At 32.7% G+C, this 19953-nt stretch overlaps 2 protein-coding genes across 3 annotated transcripts; one reads left to right on the top strand and one right to left on the bottom strand.

The window, feature by feature from the left end:
- Nucleotides 1-1523: 1523 nt before the first annotated feature.
- LOC133296456 (HMG1/2-like protein) lies at nucleotides 1524-3288 on the top strand. 2 transcript variants are annotated; one of them, XM_061495450.1, is made up of 7 exons: nucleotides 1524-1906; nucleotides 2090-2191; nucleotides 2300-2357; nucleotides 2462-2506; nucleotides 2668-2748; nucleotides 2837-2908; nucleotides 2997-3288. In XM_061495450.1, the coding sequence occupies exons 1-7, from the start codon at nucleotides 1866-1868 to the stop codon at nucleotides 3015-3017; spliced, it is 420 nt and encodes a 139-aa protein (XP_061351434.1). In that variant the 5' UTR covers nucleotides 1524-1865; the 3' UTR covers nucleotides 3018-3288. The 2 variants fall into 2 exon arrangements, with proteins under 2 accessions (XP_061351434.1, XP_061351432.1); XM_061495448.1 differs by having other exon boundaries at nucleotides 1542-1906; nucleotides 2834-2908; nucleotides 2997-3281.
- Nucleotides 3289-4487: 1199 nt separating this feature from the next.
- LOC133296460 (uncharacterized) lies at nucleotides 4488-17208 on the bottom strand. Its single transcript, XM_061495455.1, has 24 exons — nucleotides 17085-17208; nucleotides 13918-14051; nucleotides 13568-13652; nucleotides 13365-13418; nucleotides 13103-13194; nucleotides 12909-13012; nucleotides 12148-12217; nucleotides 11636-12026; nucleotides 10603-10926; nucleotides 10286-10489; nucleotides 9645-9740; nucleotides 9455-9515; nucleotides 9230-9357; nucleotides 8165-8411; nucleotides 7847-8001; nucleotides 7629-7753; nucleotides 7073-7196; nucleotides 6937-6995; nucleotides 6608-6704; nucleotides 6334-6523; nucleotides 5938-6039; nucleotides 5402-5523; nucleotides 4901-4960; nucleotides 4488-4737 (listed from the first exon to the last, which is right to left on the bottom strand). Exons 1-24 carry the CDS (start codon nucleotides 17124-17126, stop codon nucleotides 4636-4638), a joined length of 3168 nt encoding a protein of 1055 aa, XP_061351439.1. The 5' UTR covers nucleotides 17127-17208; the 3' UTR covers nucleotides 4488-4635.
- Between the last annotated feature and the right edge of the window lie 2745 nt (nucleotides 17209-19953).

A 19953-nucleotide genomic window follows, 5' to 3' on the forward strand; every position in this document is an offset into this window, starting at 1 on the left:
TTCACACTCTCTTTGTACGGAAAATTTGTTTGCCCACGAGTGATTTATCCACAAAGGGTGATACTTGATATCTTTTACTGAGTTTTTTGACTGAAGTTACATTAAATTTTTTTTGAAGTCTGGATGGTGAATGTAAATCTTGGAGTTTAACATGTTTGGTATTGAATTTATTCATTCATTTAATTTTTCTCTTTACTTTTGATATTATATATATATATATATTAATATGAAAAGATCATTTAACTCAAGTGTAAAAATAACAAGTCTTACTGTTTATTTTAATTATTAATCTCTATGCATACACGACTTTAACTTATTTGGGATTAATAGTTAATTAATAAATATAATACATTAAACTATAATCATCATATGCATAAAGATCAAAGACTTGAGATAAGGAATAAAACTTCTTAGTTTTATATGGAAGTTGAAAGATCCTCGTTGTATGTGTGCGTGCATGTATGTGCGTGTTATTTTTTTAATTTATTATTTCACTTTATCTATTTACTTTATTTTTAACTTTTGTATTATATGTTGTAATTAATTCGTATATGCAGCTAATTTAGATTGTGCTGAAGTTTTTTTTTTTTGAGTTACCCAACCCAAATTATCTCTTTGAGATGAGTTGGCTCCCTCCGGTATCCTCACGAGCTTCGACTCTTTGAGCCGGCTATGAGACTAATCCGGAGTGTGGGGAACAGTGATGGCTAAAGGTTCAGCCCCCTCCCCAAGAATGCATTCAGCGGAAATCGAACACATATCCAACCCCACTAACTCAGCGCCAAGTTACCAACTGAGCTGCACCCATTGAGTTATTTTGTGCTGAAGCTTATTTTTTTTTTGACTCAGTGATTTTTTCAATTATTATTTTCACTTAAATACATAATTTTTATTCTTTTAAAAATAGGTGGAATAAAAGAATATAAAAATAAGGAAAATCTACCATCCTTCGTGATTAATATTTTTAGAAGAATATAATTGAACTTTATTCTATTCCTTTGGTTTCGATTTTATAACGTCCCTCTTATTCTTTTAATATGAAAAAACACTAGCATATGATGAAAAGGATTAAGGATTAAGGCCACGTAAAAAATTATTATTTCAATTTTTTTAGGACATTTTGTTTAATAGTAAGCTGCTACACAACCAATACCACATTTCATTTTTTTTAAGGTTTGGGTTCTTGGACATCACATGATGACATAAAGCCCAAAATGGATCCAGCAGCAAACATTGATCCACAAAAAAATCAAATCATACTAAGAATATCAGAAATAGTGAATTTACAATTTAACCCTCAGAGTCATAAAATATCTCCTCGCCAACTTCGCATGACGTGCTCATTCTAGTTCCATGGCATATTTGTAAAATCCCTAGCACGTGAAAGGTTAAGACGGTCATTCCGTTCAATCAGTCACACGCATCATTCACATCCAAAGCATGCGCACAGCTTTCACTCTTTAGAAGTTATTCAATGCTCCTTCAAAACACACACACAAAGAAAACACAAGCCATTCCAAAGCAAGGGCCACAGCCAATAGCTTCAGAGCACACGGATCGATGATGTAGCAAAACATTTTCAAAATCCCGCGTAAACCCAAACTTCAAGTTTTTTATTTATTTCGCGATTTAATTTTTATTTGCGTTTTCTGTACACTGCCCCTCTTCCCTTTCCTTCTTATCCCTCTCGCGCCCAAAGCACACATCACAACGCAACACGCTCTCTCGCTTAAACCACGCTCTCTCGTTCTTTCTCTTTGCGCTTTTCAGAAAACCCTACTTGCTTCGGCGACTCGGAATCTCTGACTCGGACCGAGTCCTCACGGTTTCGCAACTCGTCTTCGTCGATTCTCTGCGGAATCACCATGCCTAAGGCCAAAGCTGATGCAGTAGTTGCCGACAGCCGGTATTTTCTTTTAATCTGTCATGCGTTTTTTTATTTTATTTTATTTTATTTTAATTTTTAATTTTTAATTTTAGGGTTTGAGATCTGATTCGTCCGATCTTGCATTCTGCGTTTCGTATTCCGTGTTGTTTGTTTTGTTGTGGTTGTTTATTGTTTTGGATTTTGTTGTGATTCGTTGATTAGGTTGAAGCGCAAGGGTGCTGGAACCGGGAGGAAGCAGTCGAAGAAAGCTGCTAAGGATCCGAACAAGCCTAAGAGGCCTCCAAGTGCTTTCTTTGTTTTCATGTATGCATTTTTTTGTTGTTCTTCGATTGAACCTTTTCGAATCTGTTTTCGTTTTGATTGTCATTTCTTAGTTAGTTTGTGACGATAAACGATTCGTGATTGTTGCAGGGCTGAGTTCAGAGAGCAGTACAAGAAGGAGCATCCGAACAACAAATCCGTCTCCGTTGTGAGTGATAATTTTTTTATATCGTTTTTTTTTTAAATTTCAATGCTATTTTTTTCTCTCTTTTTTGATTTCTTATTCTTTATTTACTGTGAAAAATCAATTAGGTCGGTAAAGCTAGCGGTGACAAATGGAAATCGATGTCCGATGCTGTGAGTATCTATCTCTCTAATTTTCTCATAAAGGAATTGTTATTATTGTTGTCGTCGTCATCGTCCTTGTATTCAATTCAAGGATTGATGTTTGGTTTTGGCGCTATTGTTATCATAATGTGATTTGTGTGATCTAATTTGCACTTTAATTAATCTTTTAGGAGAAAGCTCCCTATGTTGCCAAGGCAGAGAAGAAGAAAGAAGAGTACGATAGGAGTATTCTAGCCTACAATAGGAAATTGGTGACTACTCATTTTGAACCTTATCCTTGCTTGCATAATTTTTTTTATATTGTAATTTATTTAGGTTTTATTTTTTTCGTATTAGGAGGGCAATAATCCTTCCGAAGAAGATGAGTCTGACAAATCAAAATCCGAAGTCCATGATGAGGATGAGGATGAGGTAGATTCATATAATCATTTACTTTGTTTTTTGTGTCTCTGCTAAATTGATTTGTTTTGATGAGCATTGTTTGGTTTTTATTCTGTAGGAGGAAGAGGATGACGAGTGAAGGAGCTTTAGGTGAAAGTGGGAGACAATTGTTTTGCATAGGTTGGCTTAGAATTTGATAGATGTTTCCCAATTCACAGCTCATTCTGATTATTAACTACTGAATTCTTATCCTGTACTCTCTAGTCTTAGGTTGGTGCACAATCCTATCATGATCATGTACTTGAAAGTCAATGTTATGTATGATACGTTTTAATGCTGTTCTGGATGAAATGCATCAGCCCTTCGTTTCTTGTTGTAATAACGGAGCCTTTTTGTTGATGATGGCATCTCTTTATTGTTTAATGGCGTGAACGACTTGAAACCTCAATTGAGAATTTGAAATTAAAAACGTTAGAATTTAGCATCAAAGTGATCCTATATCTCTTTTGTCGTTTTACTCAGTTAGATGAGATATTTACAAAAATCTTTATATTTGTTCCATTGATATTCGTTAACATTTTTAGTGGTAGATGCAATATCACTCTACAGTATAGAATATTTCACCTTCTTCATGCCAAAATAAATAAATAATTTCTAACTACGTAAAACATCAAATGATTGCAGTTTCATAATATCATATAAATTATATTTAGCCATTTTAATAAAAGCAGTGAATTAAGAAAATCAAATAAAGCCCCCTAACCTTTATCAAACTGCTATGTAGAAGTGGAATTTTCCAAAACAAACCCTAAAATTGGATCCAGAGCACCCAAAAACATTTTGATGGACTTACCTCGTCGCTGAAACCTTGTCGGAAATTGGCCAATAAAAATACTCGAAAAATTGTGCAAAAAATACCCATGATAACGAAACTTCTGACGACCATATCTTCCTCGTTCAATCTTCGTTTTACCCTAGTGACCACAAAATGTTCATATCAAGAAGTAAAACAAGATCCAAGTGGTTTCACCCCTTTGAAAGTGGTTATAATTTCAGGGATTTTGAATCAAAGATTTCAGCCACCAAATCTTCAAACTCAGATCTCGACCAATCTCAGTCAAGTTGAAAGAAAAATTACACTTGCGAGTTCCTCTCAACGAGATATTCAAGTAGACACCTTTCTGTTCAAATCCATTACACGAATATAACACTTTTAGATTGTTGGAGTGTATGGGTTTGAGAGAATAGTGTTTTGGCTGCTTGAAGTATTACATCAGATACACCAATTTTGAAATTCCTAAAATTAATATTCAAGCTATTGACCTCAGGTCCATATAGACCTAAATAATTATATTTTCACTTGTATGTAATGTAATAACATATTATTTGAATTATATTAACAATATATCCAAACAAAAAAACATGCTTGATTAGTATTCTTGCTCTCTTTTCCTCTGCAATTTTTTCCTTCACCTTTCACAGAATTATAGCAATCCGATTCATGATGCAAGTAAAATAAATTGCAAAGAAACTGATCTGAATCTACAAATACTTGATTTGGGTCATAAGAACACTCAATATCAATCCAAAACTATAGCAATAGTGCAACATCTCAGTATAAAACAAAATATAAATACAAAAAAGAAAGAAAGCATAAGCTTAAATACAAAATATCAAAAAAAATTCATATCTTACAAAAAAGAAGAAGGTAAAATACTTTATAAACTGAAGTCTAGTCAATGAGTTTAAAGCGCTTATCAACTTCGTCTATCCTGTTCAGCAGTTCGCAGCACTTGGTTTGCCAATGATGAAAATGATTTTGCTTTATCTTGCATTTCTGTAGTTCGTACGTTGATACCCTGCCAAATCAGAAAAAAGATATGTAAGTATGTAACAAACAAACTCAATGTGTATATATATTTTTTCATATAGTTGTTTAGGCAACAAAATACTAAAACTCATGTAACCAAAAAAATAAATAAAAAAAATACTAAAACAGTGTTTTATCAACAAAAAATATACCTGCAATTTTTGCATGTTCTCATGCAGCTTGCTTTCTGCCAATTTAGCAGCGCTTGTTTCCTGCACGCCAGATTCATGATTGAAGTATGATTCCACCAAATTTCAGAACAAAGTAACAAAATATTGTAATTTTTAATAAATGCAAAATTATACATAATTACTACTATTGTGTGGTATGCTAATTCTGTTTAATTATCATTTGATACTTTCTATCAGTTTCTTGGAAATCTACAAGGTCATTGGACCCATCATTAATAAGTTGAATGAGACAACTTCCATGCTGATTGAAAAGCTCAAACAAGCAGATAAATTTTTTTAGACTCAAGCTTCTTTGATAATGATCAATATTAACACTGAAACTACTTTGACATGATAAACACTTCAGATAAGAACTGTAAGTTATTGTCCAAGGTAACATTCTATTCTGGTGAAATGTTATATAACCGAATGTAATTCAAGCATGATAGAGATGCATACTCTGGAATCTGGATGTATACTTACATTGGAGGAAGAAGAAAACCCATATTTCTTCTTAATTTGATCAACTGAACCAGCTTGCTCATCTTGTTGCTCTTCCTTGCCTGATGTTTTCTGGATGTTTCCCTTCATCTCTTTCAATCTTCCTGCATATTGGATGCTCAACTAATTTAGCTAGCATTTAGGGAAAACACTTTGATCATCTTCAGTCTATTTAGATGGCATGGCAGTTAGGAGATCAAATGTTCTTAAAATGCTAAGTTTAATGTGTTGACGAACCCAACATCCTGTCTTGGCTAGGCCCAATATGGGTCGAAGTCAAATTAAATCATAACGCTTAGATTGGTAAGAGTAAGTAAAAGAATTGAAATCTGACTAACAATTATAGTTTTTGGCCTAAGCGCTCTGATACAGACAGTTTAATGTTCCCATATGCTCACAAGCTACTATATCTCTATGCAAGGCACTAGAAATGTGCTAGACTGCTAGTTGTAATGGGTTTGGGTAGTTTGTAGGATGTTGTAGAAATTATGCACTGCTATTGAACCATATTCACTAACCTTTTAGAGCCTGAAATTTTCCAGCCAATTTCTTCTTATTAAGAGCTCCCAGTATACTTTGTTCTTTGCGTTTTTCTTCATGATCGTCTATGTCAATGTCATCTGCACAGGAGGAAAGGAGAACACCTCAAATTGGTTATCTCAAACATAATTATCCATATGATAGAAAATACAATATATACAGATAGAAGCCCACTTAAGATATGGAAAACCAGAAGAAACTGCCATATTCCGAAGGAGTCATGCTTTATTTTGTGCTTTCTGACTAGCAGAGTTAGGCCACCAATGAGAACATACCATAAATTCATTAGCACAAATGACAAATTTTAAGTGTCTTCCCTGAAGGCTAAGTAGTAATCAGTAACCTACTAGCCCATATCTAAGGCTCTTTCATACCTATGTTTAATTCAAGCTCATCTTCATCAACATTCAGGTTATCATTGTTATCCGCATCACATGGAAAATTTTCATTTGAAAAGAGTACTGAGAGTTCCTGGATAATTTCTTTAGAATCTTCTGTTTCCATGAGGGGCACATGCTTTTCCTTACTACCAGTTATATCTTTGATGACAGAGCTGAATATACCCTGAGAAGCCAAAAAACAAGATCAAATACTTTTTGTCACAAAGATAACGAATATAGTTTAAACGGATTAAAAACTACTGTGTACCTTTTTCTTTTCCTTATGAATCACTGGGCCAGGAACAAGCTCTTCTCGGGAAAGCATCATTTCTTTACTGTAGATGCAGCTAACAGAGTCCAAAAGCCTAAATTGAAATCAAGAAAAATGTAAAAACAAGGCTACTAATCCTGATTATTACTACCACTTTTCATTTTCAGCAGCAAGTTCATCAAGAAAAACAAAAAAATAAGGCTCTAGATCTCTTTCCCTGTGAGGAATATTATTTTCATTAGCCAAACTGAATTTTTTATAGCAAGAGATTGATGACAAGATTCACAAAGCCATTCTCTAGCCATATATTATATATAGTTATATACCTGAAAATATTCCTTTGAACCAACAATGAGACAACAAAAATTTCTTGGTCACCATTCACCTGTAAATGGAAGTTGAGCTAATTTGAAATCAAACTTCTACAGAAGCTTTTTGTACTAATAAAAAATATGCTCATACCAAAACAAGATCTCCTCTGGACGAACAACATATCTGGCTGTCAGAAAATGACTTCGATTTTGGAGGTGAATAACTGAAACCTCTAATTGAAGTCTCCACAACCAGGGATAACTCTGGCAAAGACCTATCATTTGAAATAGATGTCTATGTATTAACTCATGATAACCAAAAAAAATAAAAAATAAAAAATTACAAGAAAGTACTTGACATGCAATTAACAAAACTAAAAATAATTGAAGTTCTGGTTTTCATTAAGACAAATGGAAATAATATAAATTTCAAATAAAATTTATTTCATCCTCTATACTTGATATGAAATGCATTTTGCATGTTTGACTAGTAAAGCACACTAGAATTATGCCAGCAGATAGTGGGAGATTAACTTACATAACCAACAATGATATATTTTTTCTTATTTTTTGTCACTGAAAAAGCTATCCTCAGAATCGGGATCGAGTCATTATTTTAACACCAAAATGTTCGTAAGTCTTCTCATATGTTATACACCACCAAATTATGTTGTAACGATATTTGCAGACTAAGAAAAAAGCCCCACCTTAATTCTACTTTTCCGCTACTGAAAAGGAGTACAAGGCCAATATCAGAGGGGCCGTAAAATATTGATGCAAAGCAACAGGAAGAGGAATGAAACTTCTTTTTGTGAAGCACCTTTTTAAGTCCCTGAAACATAAGAAAAAGTGTCATTGCAAGAACCAAGCAATGTTCTCGTAATTCATGACTCCTGATTATGTCTAGAAGTAAATCATGCATTACCTGAAGAGCATGCACTAATGAATAGACATATAAGGCCTTCTCAGAACAAAGCAGAATGTACAATTGCTTTATTGTTGCATCATCATTATGATTCCCTTCACTGGAGTCTAATCCATCTTTTGTAACGGATCCTGTGATTGGTGCACCTTGTCCATCTGTGTATCATAATAGAATTATTTTTACTCTTTTCAATCATTTCCTTCACATCTATCAAAAAATTGTATTGAACTATTGATCCTAAACAGATTAAGCATTTGGACCAATTATATGCACAATTTTTTGACACCGGATCATTGTGCTAACTTTGCAAACTCTTACCCAACACCTGCATAAGTAGAGCTCTAGAGGGCTTCTTAGGATGAACAGTTCCTGCGCTCAGCATGTTTCCAGTTTCATTATCAAGTGCCAGAACAGATGAATCTTTTGTTCCCACTGCTAAAAGGTTTTTCTCAAAACCATGCATACTGCAGGTTAGGAACTGCAGAGAGATGATACCGGCAGAAATTTCACTTGTGATATGTTTCTGATATAACAAAGTTGGGCCATCTAAGTTAAAAACTGAAACCTGCAGCACAATGGATTAACATACATTACTACACAAGTTATTTAGCAAAGGAAATAAACAACTATAACCTCAGACCACAAGGAACATATTCTAGCTCTACGCACAATATCTGATAAATCATTAATCAAAGCTGAAGTAACAATATGATCAGAAATTATCACCCAAACGTATAATCAGAGGGATAGAATGTAAATCTCAGGCTTTCCAAGTCCTACAAAATCCACTAGAAAGTTGCTTAAAGTAGTGACACAAAATGCTCTTTTTTTATGCTAAATGATCCTTATTATTTGTTAATGCAATGTTATTAAACTCGGATTATTCATCGACTCGATCGAGATATTGGGTTAATGGATCACTAGTTCAACCGGCGGGTCACGGTTGAACTGCATCAATTGATTTTTTATGAAAATATTGGAACGAAATGACAATATATACAAATGGCTTTGTGGTTGTCATCATGATTTGGTAGTCCGATTTCCGGTTGAATCGCGGGTCTGGCATGATTTTCTTTACATTGTGTTAATATGCTCAATGGAAGTTACAGAATTCAAGTGATCCTTGGTATTTGTAGGGAGGGCCTAGTAGCATCAGTACCTAATGGTTTGGTCTCAAAGCAATGCTTGTGAGAAAACCATGTTTCAGAGACCAAAATATTTACCTTCTGGCCCATATATTGATGACTTCTAATATAACTCCAAAACCAATATATTTTCTTTAAAACTAAGCTTTTAGACCTCAAATTCATTTCGATGTATACTTGGGATAGTAAGATAAAACACATTTCCAAATTAAAATAAAAAGCTACAACATTATCTCACATGTCCTTGATCAGAACCAACAGCAAGATGCATTGAGCTGTGATCTATATTCAAAGAAAGTATGGCACCATTAATCTTTACAAGTTTCAAACTTTGGATTATATGATCAGTCCCTTTCTTTGTACCTCCTGCAAAAGAGGAATGGAAATGGAAGTCACTATTAATTAAAATATGAAGTATGCTAGCTTTTTGATAACTAAGCACAAGTCATGTGCTTTGTGATACCAGTAAGAGACATGAAGCTGTTGGTGGCATATGGTTCAGATTTGAATCTAAAGATGCGAACCTGTAAATAATGTTCATGTCAGACATATTATAAGTGTGAAAACAAGGTGAGAATTAAAAAAAAGAGAGAGAAAGAGAAAGACAAGGAAATTAACATGTTTTACCAAATTCAAAATTGAAGGAACCTCACCGTTCCACTCTGGTCACCAGAAACAAGAAGAGAAGAGTTGATATTAAAGTATAACGTCGTCAAAGGTATACCACTTAATGAGAAGTCATTTTCACTCTGCATTAGGATCAAGGAAACAAATTTGTATAAAAAAATGATCAAGGAAACAAAAAATAAAAAACTCATTAAGAGAAAGTAAATGCTATCTAAAATGTTTGAATACATGGAAAAGAAAATAACTGCCTAAAGTTAATAATGACTCAATATATAACATACTTGGCAACTCAAAATCTTTCTTGTTATATGCACTCACACATTTATAAATGTCTTCATCAATCCACTACTTAGTTGAGTGGGACTTCAATACAAATTATTGCCTTGATTAGCCAATATAATGAAGAACTTTTATTAGCTAGGCATATAAGTTGACTGATGTTTTACATACATGAAAGTAGCTTCCTTTCTGAAACTATGAAATATTCTTATCTTTTTGAATGAAAGATAAGACAAAAAGAGCCATGCACCCATTTTGTGGCAATTTGAGTATTTGAGTACATAATCAAAAGTGGAGGATAGAAAAACATTTGGGTACACACTAATAATTTCTTTTCAAACAATTTAGAGAACTTGAGAGCACAGGAATTGTCAGATAAAAACATTACCTGTTGCTTTAATTGCAAAATTGGGATGAAAAAGGGACATGAAGCATCCCAGAAGTTTATGGCTCCATTGCTGTGTCCAGTTATGTACAAGTTTTGAACTTTTGAGAATCCCGTAAATTTTGCAGAAATCAAGCTAATCCCATCTTTTTGATTTGTTTCAACTGGAATAAAAAGTGGATACTTTTTGACCAACTCTCTGTAATACTATGTGACCAAAGAAAAAAAATTGCCAAATAAATACATTTATATATAGAAGAGATAGATTGCAAACAGAATGAATATGATAGAGTAAAATTATAGTTTTATAACCCTATTACCTCATCTTCAGAATTTAACACATTGGGATTGTTGGAGATGAATTTTGATGTAGTGATGCTAGAATCTGCCAGTGGTAATTTCACAATCACTTCCTTTGGAAGGGAGGGTGTGGACTTAGATTGGCATTGGAGCAGATACCTTTCAATCAAACAATCATCATATAGATATACATGGCCTGACTTCCCAAGCAAAAGCAAAGATTCTTGTTTCTGCTTGCTTTGCTCAGTTGTAGTTGATATGATCTCCATGTCCATACAACATTCAGACAAATGAAGTCCCAACTTAATCGTGCGAGATTCTGTTTGCTCATTCAACAACACTACCTGCCTCATATAATCACATAAAATGAGGATGAACTAGTTGCAATCAAGATCTAACATAAATATAGAGTTACCAGAAAAGACTGAGGCATATTACTTTTGCATTTCATTTAGCTAAATGAGAAAGCTGATACAGTGAAAAAGAAGAAGATGTAGATGTTAATTAAACTAGCCAATTATATGTAAAGAATCAATTCAACCCAAAAACTTAAGCTGATGGGTGAGACTACATTAATGGTTTTATATATCTCTAACACGCCCCCTCACACAAGAGCCCATTGGGCTTAAAGGGTGGATGGTGCATTAGGCCCAACCTACCTGCGCTAAGAAACTCCACAAGACTTAATTAATTAATAATTAAATGAGGGGTTGTGAGGATTGAACCCGTGATGCCGACTTTGATACCATGTAAAGAATCAATTCAACCCAAAAACTTAAGCTGGTGGGTGAGGTTACATTAGTGGTTTTTATATATCTCTTTATAACTAGCTCAAGCTCATTGAACCAAGTAAGCACACAGTAAACCTTCTCAAAATCACAAGTTCATGTAAATGGTAACAGGTGAACTTGAATTCTAGCTTTATTTCTTGTAGGAAAAGACTATCATTCAGGAATAGCTCATTATAAAGGAAGATATAGATATAGAAATGTTCAAATGAATGTCCTAGAACAAGATATTTTGTTAAATGAATTAAGCAAAACATTCAAATACCTGCAACAAGTTTGAAGTTGCATAGTCAGAAGCTCCCATGGCATATAGTCGACTAGCCTTTCCTTCAGCATAAACCCATTTTATTGATCCTATGGAAATTTTGTCTGACTTATATCCCAAGTTAAGTTTGAGCAAAGGAGTGTTTTGGCTACCATGATCAGATGCTGAACCATTTCCTATATTTAGAGAAGGGATGCTCCAAATGAAGAGTTCTCCATTGTTGTACCCCAAAACCACTTTACTTCCAAAAGGACATGCCCAACATGCAGAAGTCACTTTCTTTGTTTCATTATACAATGGTTGCGACATATTTCCACCAGTTCTGAAAATAGATCTGCTTTCCCTAATATCCCATAATATTATTTGGCCATTTCTAAAGATTATGAGAACCCTGCATTGGAATACACAAGAGAACGTAAGTTTGAATTTACAAAAAAATGATCAAGAAAAAGATGGAACCAAATTAGTTATATAAAAACATCCTATGGGATGGTTGTGTTAGTGGAGATCACCTCTTACTTTCAGCTGCTGGTTGAGGCAGTATATGCATCACAACAGTATCATCAGACACTTCAGAATTCCCTAAATAAAGAAGATTAAGGAATTTAAAATGACAAGATGATACTTTAAGAGTGAAATTAGGGAGAGAGAAAGAGGGGGGGGGGGGGGGGAACTCTAAGGACAAGCATGAACTCTCATAAATATAATAACAATAACAAACAAATGATAGCTCACTTGCACTTCTTGTACGGTTTCTATTTTGAGTAATAAGATATCACCACTCCCCATTAAATCCCACTAGCGAGGATGGGGTGAGGGAAATCCTTATATACACAGTCTTACCCTTGAAAAGAGCAATTTATCATATGTTCCAAACACATGCCTAAATATAAGAAACAAAATTTTGGATGTTAACATCCTGGGTGATGAGGTCATTTTTCCTTCATCTTGGTTCTTCATATGCCAAAGAGAACTGAGTCAATGAAATTATTTACAATTCTCTAAAGATCATGCCTAGAATTAATCTGCCACAAGCAATCCTTAAGTATGAAATCTACCTTAAAGCAGAAAAAAAAGACATGAAAAGAGGATATCATTCATCCTAAACAGTGCTGACGAGTTTTACTTTAGCTACCGATCAAACTAAATACCAACATAAGATATAATCATCACTGTGTACTATTTTTTTCAAATCCATATGCTTAAATTACAAGGAACATGTGAAAAGAAAAGGGAGAAAAAAAAATGAGAAGAACTAAAATATGCATCTCACCATAGGAAGCTGAGAGGGGTATGGTGTATTTCATCTGAACCATATGCCATGGTTCTTGATCAAGCTTCAAAACTGAAATACTACCATTAGAATGTCCAATATACCTGCCAATGCAGACACATGCTCATAACTTTTGGAGCTCATTCAGAAACAAATTTCTTGATAGCTTTTTCTGAACTAGACATATTACTTACATATAAAGGGTATGTTGAATGACTGTAAAGCAAGTGATTTCTTCTTTAGCAATGTACACGTCTGATAACAGTTTCTTGTCCATGTCCCAAACCTAAATGTGAAATTTCTTTAGGACAAGCAATTTTCTGAATAACTCTGCTTAAACATGATAATAAAAACATATTGACACATTACACCATTATTAATAATAATAATAATAATCAACCAACAGTAACAAAAAAAATATTATAAATGCGAGCAAGTCCATAGGTATATACTTGCCTCAATATGGTTATTGGAAGTGACATTTATAAGGATGCCTTGGTTTTGGACGAACTGCATGCATTAAATATCATAGTATTGTTAGTACGGATGCATACTTAATATTCCTTAAAAAGGATCATTTTTCACAACAGCAAGAGGGAAATTGGCCCATTTGCATGGATAATGCACAATTGGTCATAAAAAGGAAAGGAACACATAACCTGTAAAAACTTGCTAGGAAGGGGCTCACTAGATTCAAGCACTGCTTGTGCATTATCTTTTCCATATAGTTTAATCCGGCCATCCCTTTTTTAAAAATCTCAACAAAAATCAGTTTCAAGCATATGAGAACTAATCCAATTCAATAACCTTAAAATGTTCAAATGGCATGTCCCACTTAGATAGGATAAAGTACAACACAAAATTGATAAGGAAGTAACAACAAGTGAGAGTAATATACTCCTTCATGATACTGTAAGTGTAACGGCAATTTTTTCAATTATTGAACAGTTTAACACAGTGTAGGCGTGTAGCTAATAAAAAAACTCAAGAAATGGCAAGGGGAACATACTTTGTAGAAAGCGCTAGAATTTTTTGAATGGTGTCATAGGCGAACTTGGCACCACCCGATGGTACCCCTTGATGAAATACCAAGCGTGGATCTACATCACTAGCTTTTAACCCATCTGATGAATTTCCACCAGGCTGCATGGAAATTCACAAATTCAATGTTCAATTTTCTAGCTGCAGCAGTGTTACCTGACAAGACAAGACTGTGGCTGGTTTTCATAACGTAGAGTAAAGTTTTCGTTGAGTTCTCAATAAAAATTATGGAATCCATTTTAATCCTTGTAAAAAAAAGTCGATTTGTGGTCCTCTAAAATTCAAAACAGATTTAATTAGTCGAAATCATGATACTTCTAACGTTTAAAGAAGTTTCAGGTTAGTCCTTCAGAAAGAACTAATATTTGTTAAGGATCTAAAAAATATTTAATTTTATTTGCATATTATTTTACTATAAGAGATAAAATCAGCTAAAATTTTTGGATTATTTTATTTGTTCGTGTCATCTTTGCAAAAGTGCTATGCAAATCTTTTCAGTGTAATTCAAACTCAAACTAAGAAGCAAGAACAGTGAACACCTACTTCTATTAACAAGGGAAAGACAGGTATTTGAAAAGGTACACGTGTAAAGTGACAATACCTTGAAAACTTCTTACTTTTCATCATGTTTCAACTCTGACATTTTATTTAGCTCGAGTGTGTTCATAAAACACTCGTTTAATGAAGCATTCGGATAATTTCATATCGCAATCGTGGGTGACCGCAACACAGAGAATAACATCATTTTAAAGAGAGCTTCAACTAATAAAAATATATTCAATATATCGCAATTTTATTTTAATAAAATTGATATGTAAAAATTCTTTTAATTATTCATTTTAAAAACAATTTCATCAAATGATTGTTTAATTTAGCATAAGACAATAATTACAGGGTATGTAAATAATATACCCTGCACCCTCGGGCCTAGGATTCTAGTGGTCTAACTAACTTGGACCAACATTAACGCATTCAACGTGGGTCCACCCCACGATAGAATCGGAACACGTAAAGATCTTCTCATTTAAAATACCACCGACCATAACGTAAATTGCTTCAAACTAGATAATGTATCTTTTTCTTTTTTCCCTCTCTCTCTCTCTCTCTCTCTCTGCATTAAATAGTTAATTCACTTAATAGTTTACTCTGTGTCCCATATCCATTTCCAAGGAAATGCAAAACATCTTCCTAAAAAAAAAAAAAACTTAGAAAAACAATTTGCTAATTTTTTAATAAAAAAAGCCACAGTCCTCATTTTGTAGGAGCAATGAGCACAATCCCAACACATTTCACTGGTTGTAGTAGGCACAAAATTAGCAGGTTAATTCTTCAATCAGGTATAACAATGTACAGGGTCATTAATATATGCTAGGATATATGAAGTGCTGTCGCATACCACTTTAAAATTACTTTAAATTATGAAGGCATAGGACTGATTCAGTGGCAAGGGATTTGTGTAGTTTGCATGATGGTTCAGATTTCATTGCCGCCCTTGTATAAAGAAAAATTACTTTAAGTTATCATATTTGGTTGTCAATTGCAAAATAAATTGAGGTCCTAAAATTATATTTTGCTATTCTGAAAACTCATTATTCTCAAATTTAATATATAAAAAATAATTATACAAGTATCTGTGGCAACAAATTAGCATTTTTTAAGTTGTTTAATTTAATCAATAAATAGGTTATTACATTCTGATATATAATTTGTTTCTAAGCAGGACAAAATTTTGAACTATATAACTCAACCGACCAAAAAGATTCTGCAATAAAAAGTAGGGTTATCTTTATCTCATTTTGGAAATAGATCCTCTAACGTGAAAAAAAAATATGACATGATCATGGGAGAAGATTACAACCATACAAAAGTAAATCAACGGTTATGATTTTGTAACTATCTATTTTAATATATTTTCTCTCTCCTCCTTTATCACCATTGATCTACCTTTGTATGGTTATGATTTCCCACATGACATAGTCATGTGATTTTTCACATTAGAGGATCCAGATCCATCTCATTTTACATGAGATAAACAACTCTTCTACACACACAAAAATGGTTGAATCATACCACTCTTTTTTCTCTCTCCTCTTACTTATGAGTCTCACTTATATTTTTATTTCTACAACACAAGATAATTTTTTTCCTACAAAATAAGAAAAATATATCCCTAAAAAGTATATCCCGATTCTTTGCAAACCAGAAATGGAATATCATACAAATTAAATTAAACATAGAGAAAAAAGAAATAGGATTGTACATAAAATATTTATTTATTTATTTATTTTTTGAATAAGTATTTATTTTATGGAAAAAATATTTTTCATTTTAAATAACACAAAGTTACGTCATTTTTAATGAAACTACCTCGTTTTAGTAAATTTTTACATTCTCTCTCATCCATTTTCTTTTTATTTCTAATTTTATAAATTAGAGAAAATGATAAAACATACCAAAATGACATAATTTCATTAAAAATAATACAAAATTATGTCATTTAAAATGACAAACACTAATCCCTTTATTTTATATAAGAAGAACCTGTATGAAATGACACTAGTCTTCCGCAATATAAAAGTATATCCCGATTCTTCGCAAACCAGAAATGGAATATCTTTCAAATTAACTTAAATGTAGATAAAAATAATTGAATAGCACATTAAAAAAAAAATGAAAAGAAAGAAATTATGAAAATATTTGAGAAACCCAGTAAAAAGGATATGTTGATCATATCAATTATATCATTATTAATCTCTGAGTCATAGAATTTAACGAGAAATAAAATATACGTTACACATGGATAAAAAAGAAATTAAGCGGAGAGATCCAGGAGGTGTATAATATTAAGTAATCATAGTATCCATCGATTTTTGTGTTTTTTTATTATAATGCTAAGATCGAAGGTTTTTTTTTTCTTTCTTTACAAAATAAAAACTGAATATCGAAGTTCAGAATCGAAAGAAAGCGATAACTGATGAATGATGACGATAGCAGAACACATGGTTGTTTCAGCAATGAAGCAAAGTGATATATAACTGATGAATGATGCTGAGGGCAAAGAAGGAAAGAGAAAACAGAGAAAAAGAAGATGAAAGCAAAGAAAGAGAAAGAGACAAGGAAATTGAATTGGGTTACCTTCTTTATGGACGCTTTCTCGACGAGCTTCTTCACAAACATTTTTGAAGGATCTGAGACTCAGAATCAGAGATTCAATTGATAGATGAAGAGAAGAAAGAAAAAAAGTGAGGAATGTGCTTAGTGATAACTGATATCTCAGAAAGAGTGTCTCTATTACTTTAGGAAGGAGCAGTTGATTGCAGTTTCTTACTTTTCTTTTTGTTTCTGAAGAGAGAACGAAGTGAGTGAGTTTTATAAGAAAAACAAAAAACAAAAACAAAAGTTTCTGAATTCTGGTTCATTTGATGGCTCACTTTTTTTTTTAATAATAAAAAAGGTGAGATATTAAGCATAAAAAATAATGGGTTTTATTTTATTTTTTATTTTTATGGAAAAGTTTGCGTTGTACATATTTAATTACATATCATTAAGTATACGTGGCAAAACTAATATATGAGCGTAATAAATACGACAAGGTCATATGTAATAAGATAGATAAAAAAATGTATAACTGAAAAACAATTTGAATGTAATTATGTGTTTAGCGTTATTATTATTATTTTTTAAATATGGGATCTCAATCTCCTTTTATATATTTTTGTTTGAAGATGAAACATACGCTTTTTTTTAGAATATATTATTAATATAAAATATCATGAAATAATGTATTATTATATTATTAGAATATTTTAACTATAATAACAACTAATTTAGAAGTCAAACCTTTTAAGTGATATAATTATATGTTTTTAATAAAAAGGAAATGTTATTAAATGATAATAAATTTAATTAAAAAAACACTTGTAATTGATAAGGTTTGTCCGAAAGACATGTTTGACCGCAAAATCCACTTTCATGATCAACAAAAGCCAGACAGAGCGAATATTAAAAAAATAAAAATATTGAATATAGTATTATTAATAATCGTTTAACGTTACCGTTTTCCTTGGACAAGTTGGATAGTAACACGTGTCAGGAGTGTCAATCGCAATGTAGGTCCCGACCCATGGGTCACGCCTATTATCGAGAAATAGGTGGCACTACTGACAGGAGTTTGCTTCATAGCTTGAATTTTCTCCTTTTTTTTCTTCATTTTTGAAATTTTTAAGAACTTTATTACCTTTAATTACTTTTCTTTATTTCATTTTATGTAATGTATCAATCACTTCATTGATATCAATACATGGAAAAAATCAAAAGAAATAATAACGCCAAGCAACATTCAATACTATTACAATATGTCATTTTTATTCTTTGTATTTTTTTATTTTCTCTTTTGGTTAGTGACCACGTTCACCCATTCTGTTCTGCTTAGTAGTCACGTCAGCTGGTTTGTTATAACAGAATGGCTACTGCCATCTTCAGCTACATGTATATATCTCACCATTCCCTTTGTATACAGATATAGAGCTAATGAATATACAACATCTTTTCGTTTTCTTCTTCTTGCAAATACTGGTTTGGCACTATTAACAAATACCACCACAATATATCATGACCGTTTGATCCAAAAGAAGAAGAAGAATATATCATGACCAAAAAAGAAATCTTATTGAAGTGGTTGGTATCAAGTTTGCGTACGCACATGGCATGTCTTTAATAAGAAAAAGTAATGACCCTTAATACAAGTATCAAATTTTCATTACATAATATTGAGTATTAAAAGGGTTCATTGGTTGCCATTATTTTTTTCTTCTCAGTATATAGAAAGTTAAAAAGTAAATAAATGTATAATGAATCTGTATCTTCCCATTTTTCATTCAATAATATAAATGCTATATTTAATGGTATTATCAAATGTCCATAAACTCGCGTAAATCAATCATATCTGATCACACATGTAAATGCTCTGAAGTCTCAATTGATGCAACCTTCGGTTTGCATGGTTAGCACAATGATGCTATAGTCGCATATGAGTTACATGATTTTTATTTAAAAAGAGAAATTCGTATAAAACTTAGAGCTTACCATTTTCATCGGGATTCTTTTCAGCTCAAATATAAATCTCTCTCAAATTCCAATGGGAAAACAACAATTTCATCAAATTTTCGGTTATGGTATATAAGTTTACCAATATGATAATATTAATGCTTTAAATACATGACATAAATTCCTTACAAAGCTCATTTGACTTGAAAAAGGTAACGACTTGGTGTACGCAAAAAAATATATTAGTGATTGGCAAAGTAGACAACAAAAGAAATGAGGATATGTGAATATATATTTTTTTTTTTGGTATTCAGGATATGTGAAATTTAAGTTATGATGAGAATGAGAATGGTTGAGAGCAAAATAACAGTTGGCTTAATTTAAAAAATAAAAAGCTGGCTTTCTTGTAGAACGGCCCAAAAGCCCAATAATTAGAAGAAAGAGGGTCATACAATGGTGTCAATTTGTGGGAACTCTGTTGGGTTTAAGGCCCGAGTAAGAGAGTTGAACTTTGTCAAATTGATGTAGCTCACTTCAGTTTGACCAAAAAAGAGAAAACGAAAAACCAATCAGCTCAGCATGGGGAACCATTAAGGACCTGCAGAGGGGCACGGAAGTACCCAACAATAGTGAAGTAATGTACCAAAATGGCATTGAAAACTAGGGAGGTTCGTAGGTTGAACCGAATCAGATTTTTTGAAAAATCGAACTGAATTGATTTAAATGGTTCAGTTCGGAAGTGGTTCGGTTCGGTTTGGAACTGGTTCGGGTCGACCCTCTTTTGAAAAGAAAAAAATTAAAAAAATTAAAAAATAAAGTTATAAAAATCAATTTGGTTCGGTTTGAAAACGGTTTGGTTCAAAATGGTTCAGTTCTTAAACTGGTTCTAAAAACCGGTTCGGTTCATGAACTGGTTCTTTAAAAACTGGTTCGATTTATGAACTGATTTTTAAAACTG

The sequence above is a fragment of the Gastrolobium bilobum genome, unplaced genomic scaffold (genome assembly GCF_033153095.1).
Source record: "Gastrolobium bilobum isolate Gb01-03AN ecotype WA unplaced genomic scaffold, APGP_CSIRO_Gbil_v1 utg13719, whole genome shotgun sequence".
Taxonomy (NCBI): Eukaryota; Viridiplantae; Streptophyta; class Magnoliopsida; order Fabales; family Fabaceae; genus Gastrolobium; species Gastrolobium bilobum.

What these genes read in the sequence shown, in the direction of transcription:
- LOC133296456 (XM_061495448.1), top strand. Translation starts at nt 1,866, where the DNA reads ATGCCTAAGGCCAAAGCTGATGCAGTAGTTGCCGACAGCCG. An exon ending in TAGCCTACAATAGGAAATTG is followed by an intron (nt 2,749 to 2,833) that starts GTGACTACTCAT and finishes TTTTCGTATTAG; the next exon opens with GAGGGCAATAATCCTTCCGA. An exon ending in ATGATGAGGATGAGGATGAG is followed by an intron (nt 2,909 to 2,996) that starts GTAGATTCATAT and finishes TTTATTCTGTAG; the next exon opens with GAGGAAGAGGATGACGAGTG.
- LOC133296460 (XM_061495455.1), bottom strand. Translation starts at nt 17,126, where the DNA reads ATGTTTGTGAAGAAGCTCGTCGAGAAAGCGTCCATAAAGAAG. An exon ending in AGAAAGCGTCCATAAAGAAG is followed by an intron (nt 14,052 to 17,084) that starts GTAACCCAATTC and finishes ATTTCCATGCAG; the next exon opens with CCTGGTGGAAATTCATCAGA. An exon ending in TCTACTTATGCAGGTGTTGG is followed by an intron (nt 8,002 to 8,164) that starts GTAAGAGTTTGC and finishes TATGATACACAG; the next exon opens with ATGGACAAGGTGCACCAATC.